The 6,189-nt window shown below is 62.9% G+C and overlaps 1 protein-coding gene across 1 annotated transcript in view; it reads left to right on the top strand.

Moving 5' to 3' along the window:
* Nucleotides 1-4,083, top strand: part of GRAP (GRB2-related adaptor protein) — a 14,081-nt gene extending 9,998 nt beyond the window's left edge. Inside the window, exons 4-5 of the mRNA XM_009888534.1 lie at nt 2,551-2,719; nt 3,880-4,083. Of these exons, the coding sequence (XP_009886836.1) occupies nt 2,551-2,719; nt 3,880-4,065 (355 nt within the window). The 3' untranslated portion in view covers nt 4,066-4,083. The remainder of the gene's footprint in view (nt 1-2,550; nt 2,720-3,879) is intronic.
* Nucleotides 4,084-6,189: the final 2,106 nt, after the last annotated feature.

Here is a 6,189-nt window from a genome sequence, read left to right as displayed (position 1 = left end):
ACCATGTCGCCTTTGTCAGAGTCCCCTTTTCCCCAGGTTTCGGTGGGGAACATAGCGTCTGGGGCAGCAGTGGGGGTCCCACTCGGCCCCTCTCCCACAGGGGGACAGCAGGTGGGCTGATGCCTCCCTGCTCCTCTCCCTCCTTAGATCCTCAACATGGAAGACGACCAGAACTGGTACAAGGCCGAGCTGTACGGCTGCGAGGGCTTCGTCCCCAAAAACTACATCAAGGTCAAGCCACATCCGTAAGTACCATCCCACCGCACGGGGAAGGGGGGCTCGAAGCCCCGCTCCGGTAGCACCCACCAGCACCAGGACATCCTCTCCCACCACCCAGGCAGCGATCCCAATGGCGCATCCCAATACCCGAAGGTCTGCCACGACCCAGGGTAGTCCCACACATGGGGAAACTGAGTCACAGAGCGATGGGGTCTGCCTGCTGGGTCAGTCTGCCATTGCCACCACGGCCAGAGGGGACGGGAGGCAGCAGTGTGCCCACCCATCCCCAACACACAGAAATTCATCCCTCACACTGTGCTGCCCGCTAAATAAATGATAATTGGGGAACAACAAAGCGTTATGGGATTACGACTGCATTAGACACAATCCTATTACTATATTATTAAAGCCCAGCATAATCCATCCCTGTTTTAACCTGTGTTTTATGTATCATTATCCCCTGGTAAATCACATTTAAATGCCATAGGAAAACCTGCTCGGGGCTGTGGCTGGGGAGCAGGAACGCGTGGGCTCAGGGCAGCCCGGGGCAGATCCCATTGCCTCTCCGGCTTCGGTTAATGAGCCGGGATGGGCGAGACACAGCCTCTTCCATGCAGCACCTGAAAGCCTGACACTTGGAGATGCTCTGTGCTAAAGTCCTTGGCTGATCATTCACGGGGCAATTTTAACAGGTAGCAGAGGGTGTCTGTGGCCTGGGGGTCCCAAATACATGGACACAGCCTTGGCAGGGACAGGAGATGGGGACTCTGCTCCACCACCTCGTTCCACCAGCTGCGGGCAATGCAGGCATGAAGGGTTTCGTCCTGGCACGGAGGGTTTTCTGCTCTGCAACCCGCCCGTAGCACCTGGTGGGGTTGTTTCCATGGGGAGCCATGGGACGTGGTGGGGAATGGGAGGACAGGCAGCAAAGTGGGGGATGAGACATGTGATGTGACGAGCCGGGTGACAGGATGCGGTCGTGGCTGGTGGTGGTGATGCACGGGGGCACGCATCCGCAGCACCCCGTGGTCCCTCCCTCTGCGAGAGTGCTGTGGTAAATTGGGATGGGGGATGAAAAAGGAAAGGAGAAAACACTGGGGGGGGGAGGTCCCAGCCCTGTGTGGAGCCCAACGGGGACCCAGCTCCTGGCGGCATCGGGGCTCTCGGTGCCTCCGTCCTGCGGGGTGGGGATGTGGCACTGGGGTGTACCCGGGTGTCGAGGGGTGCCCGTGCGGCTGAGCCTGATGCCCCTCGCAGGTGGTACGCGGGCAGGATCTCCCGGCACCTGGCAGAGGAGCAGCTCCTCAAGCGCAAACACCTGGGAGCTTTCCTGATCCGTGACAGCGAGAGCTCCCCGGGGGAGTTCTCCGTCTCTGTCAAGTAAGTGGCCGTGGGATGCAGACAGAAATGCGGCGGGATGGGCAGAGGTCGGGGAGGAGGGCCCGCAGCATCCCAAGGCCGCGGGGCCGATGATTTCGGCATGGGCAGCCAGGGCTGTATGAAGGCAGCGTGCCAACGGGCAGAGCCTGCCCCCGAGCCTCTCACCCCATCGCTGCCCCTTCCCTGCCCGGGGCCAGGGTAGCAGGAGCCAGCCCCAGGCCAGTCAGGCACTTTCTCACGCTGCTAATCTCTAATTAAGCGTTTAAGGAGGTTTCTTACCCATAATGAAAGGGAGCTGTGTTCTGCCATGCGTCACCAGCGTGGCCGGGTCCCTGCCCCTGCCCAGGGGCCTGGCAGCGGCGGGTCACCGCAGCAGCCCCATGCCAGCCCCGCGGTTCGGGCACCCCAACCTGCCACCCCCAGGTACACACCGAGGGGGTGCCAGCATGCAGGGCTGGCGAGGGAAAGCCCTGCCTGGCCCCTCCTCCTGCGGCTCAGGGGTTCCTGGGGCCACGGCGGGGTTGGGAGCCCGAGCCCAGTCTTTGCAGTCTCCTCCCAGTACACATTGAGCTGAGAGCTGCAGCTCTCACCACACTTTCCTCAGATGTGTCCCCTGTTTGCTCCCCGGACAAAGCCACCTGCCCTGCATGTGGCCGGCATACTGCCAACGCCAAGCCCACGGGCATCCCTCTGTGCCGGGGCCAGGCACCGAGCTTCAGCTACGTGTGGGATGAGCTGTGCCAGGTCTCAGCGGGGCTACGAGGGACCCCAGTGCCACCATCACCCCGGGCCATGGCAGGATTGGTGTAGGGGGACCCACGGGTGCAGCCGCATCCCGCACAGCCTGACCATCCCAGCAAGCAGCCCCTGGGCTTGGTCCATGATGCCGGAAGGGGGTTTGGGTGCTGCCAGCACCCCAGGGCCAGGGTAACGTCTGTCCTTCTCCTGCAGCTATGGGCAGCACGTCCAGCACTTCAAGGTGCTGAGGGAGAGGAACGGCAAATATTTCCTCTGGGAGGAAAAGTTCAACTCCCTCAATGAGCTGGTGGATTTCTACAGGACGACCACTATCGCCAAAAAGCAGCAGATCTTCCTCCGAGATGAGGACCAGACCCAGGAGGTACCATCAGGGGATGGGGATATGGGGACATGCAGGGCTGGGACTTAGGATGACACCATGGCCTGCAGCAGGGACAGGCTGGGAGCCCATATCTGGTCCCCTTTGGGATCCCCCATCACTTTCCTGGTACCAGGGCTGCCACCACTCCGCTATGGTCCATGCGGAAACTGAGGCACAGGACAGACCCATGGGTCAGCAGCACCGCCATGGTCTCGCTTCACCCCAGACTGTGCTCATGAGGAGGTGTCACGGGGCTGCGGCTCCCGGGATATGGGGATTTCCTTCTGCCTGAACTTTTCCTGCTCCTCCCTGCCGGCCACGGGATGCTGGCAATGGCCGAGAAATGTCAAAGAGGAACAAAACTGAGGAAAGCAAATGGCCCAGCTCCGAGCAGAGATGGGGTCCAGACCCTCCTAGCACAGGTTCCCCCATCATTCTCAGGCAAAGCATCCCGGGGATATGGTCCCCGACCCCTGTGTTAGTAGTCCCTTCGAGGCTCAGCTCCCCTCCAGCTGCTCCATCCCTGCAGAGGGGCACAGGGACATCCCGCTCGTCTTGAGGTGGTATTGAGCAGGAGAGGGTGCAACAGCCCGAGACAGGCAGCACTGCGAGGAAGCCGTCAGGGTGGAGAAAAGCTACCGGCACAGCTCAGCAGGGCAGGGCAAGGCACGGCAACTCGCCCCAGGCCCACGCCGCCATCCCTCGGGTCAGGGATGATGCCCGGGGTGGGTGGCAGAGCCCAACCAGCTTGGGATGGGGCACAGCCAGCTCTGGGTGAGCTCCAGCAAAGTTGAGCCCTGGGGTGGCGGTTGTGTTGGTGGCGAAACTGGGCCCTGCAAGCTGGGCTGGGGGTGACTCTGGCATCCGAAGGGGCCTGGGAAGAACCTGGGAAGGAGAGGGGTGCCAGCTGCCTCCGAGGTGTAGGGGTCCTCTGGGCACCCATCTCAGCTCTCCCAGGCAGCAGGAACAGGGAGCCCGGTGCCCTGGGGTGCTCCCCTCCACCCCAGGCTCTTCCCTGTGCCCAGGCTGGTCCTCGCCATGTGGTGGCACAGCATCCCTGTCAAGCTGGGGACTCAGGCAGTGCAGCCCCGTGCAGAGGGGCTGGCAAACGGGGGCACCTCTCCACCCCCCGCCAACCCCTGCCCTCGACTTTCCTCCAGGTGAGGAGGCCCAAATTCGTGCAAGCCCAGTTCGACTTCTCAGCCCATGATGGCTCCCAGCTGCCCTTCCTCCGTGGGGACATCATCGAGGTCCTGGACTGCCCCGACCCCAACTGGTGGCAGGGGAAGATCTACGGGCGCGTCGGCCTCTTCCCCCGCAACTACGTCCACCCCATCCGCAAGTGAGCTGCTGCCGGTGCTGCGGGTGAGCCGGGAGGACCGTGGCCACCACTGCCCCCTACTCAACTGGAGCTGCTTTGTGCCTGCACGCAGACTGCACGTCCCTTCATCCCATGGATGGTGCCCATCCCCACGCCGTCCCTTCATCCCATGGATGGTGCCCGTCCCCACGCCGGGCTGCTGACGCATGAAGTCCCAGTGCCACGTGTGCTGTGCTGGAGGTAGAGGCCAAGCTGGAGGTGATCCCCATCCAGGGGCTGCCCTTCTCCGGCACCCTGAAACATCAGCCATAGCTCTCCCTGCTGCCCTGACCCAGCAGACCTCCACCACCCCCAGCCCAGGCATCGCCTCTCGCTGCGGGCTGGCAGCGGTGCTCTCCGAGGAGGGAGCACAGAGCATTGAACCAGGGCCATAAAAACTTTTCCAGCGCCAGAACCTGCTGGAGTGGCAGCAACAGAGGGGGAGAACAACAGTGCCCCAAACCTTCGTTCCTCTCCAGACCCTGTAAGTGAAGCCCCAGCTCCAAGGAGGGCTGCAGGCGTCCGGGATGTGGCCGGGTAATGCCGCAGAGGGGTGCCGGGGCAGGCCGGTCCTGGGATTCAGTCCTGCAGGTGCTGTTCATAGCTGCAAATTGTGGCTTTTTTTATTTTTTCTTTAATTATTTTTTATTTAGAGCTAGTAAAATGTATTTGGTTGACACCCTTGAGTGTGGCCGCTCCTTTTCCACCGCCGCCACAGTGGTCCCACGGCCGCATTTGCGCGCCTGCTGCTTTGCTGTGGTTTCGCTTCCCCTGCAGCCCCCATTTAAACATCCCATGTCCCAAATGTGACAAATAAAAACTATCACCCCAATCCCCTTTTCTGCCCACCCCCCCGGCACCTTTCCCCCTCGCCCGGGGGCTGGCAGGCCGCTAGGCAAAATAGGCATAGCAGAAAATATTGATGCACATCAGGACAACAGCGTTGATGCCACAGACGCGAGCCCAGAAGGGGGACTCCATGGCATCCCTGAGGGCTGTGGATGGGGATCCCTCGGGCTTTGCTGGCTGCTGGGTCCCCGGGATGGCTGAGCAGGAACCTGGCACAGAAAGATGGCGAGCGTCGGGGACAGGATGCCGTGGGGACCGGCCACCTCCTGGTGGGTGGCGTGTCCCCGGGTAAACTGAGGCACAGGGCATCCATGCTGTCCTGCTGCCTGTTACAGGCAGGGAGGGGGGGCACTGAAGTTGTCACCCCTGCTAGACACCCCCAAGGACACACTCACCCTCGAGGTGTCCCTGGGATGGGATGTCCACAGAGGGCTGGGGGGACTCCTGCGAGAGGGTCCACCAGGTGAGATCCTTTAGCTGGAAACCAGGGCGAGATTCAGTGAGAAAACACCCCCAGGCCAGACGCCCCCCCATGGGGACCCCCCTTGCCTGAGCTTGGGGTACACCTGGGTGACACCAGTGTCTCTGGCCAAGGAGGTCCGGTGGGTGGAGGTAGCCGGGGGGGGGACTGGGGTGAGGGGTCCCGGGTGCCCTGCTCACCCGTGCCGGAGGTGGCGGGGGGGTCAGCAGGCTGCCCCCCACCACGACGGCACCCGTGGCAGCGCAGAGCAGCACGGCGAAGTGCAGGTAGTGGATGTCAGCGAGCAGCCAGGGCCGCCGGTCGGGGACCCCGCAGCGGGGCACGGGGTGCGCCAGCTCCAGCCCCATCCTGGCCAGCCCCAGCGTCAGCCCCACCATCAGGCCCCAGAAAGCTCCCTGCAAAGCAAAGGTCCACAGGGGGTGGCCGGAGGAGGACAGCGGCCCCACAGGGGGAACGAACGCCCCCGGAGAGCCACTCTCTCCAGCCAGCCCTGGGAGAGGGTCGAGCAGCTCCTGCGTGTTGGGACAGCACCCCGCACCCCAGCTGGCCAAACCCTGGCCCAAACCGGTGCCCCATCGGTAGAGGATGTCCCCTGCCAGCCCCATTAGCTGTGCCACGCTTGGTGGCTGTGTATGGTGGCACCTGCCTCCTCCTCCTCCTCCTCACACCAGCCACCCACCAGCTCCCCAGGGAGATGCGAGCCGGGCTCGGTTCCTCTCCCCAGCCCCTCCAGCACAGCCTCTCCCTTTCCTCCTCCTGAGTCCCCAAGCCCCACTGGGT

This window comes from Charadrius vociferus, unplaced genomic scaffold, assembly GCF_000708025.1.
Source record: "Charadrius vociferus isolate BGI_N301 unplaced genomic scaffold, ASM70802v2 scaffold27, whole genome shotgun sequence".
In the NCBI taxonomy this organism is placed as follows: Eukaryota; Metazoa; Chordata; class Aves; order Charadriiformes; family Charadriidae; genus Charadrius; species Charadrius vociferus.
Note: the sequence above shows the minus strand (reverse complement) of the source record. Positions and strands in the feature narration are given on the sequence as shown.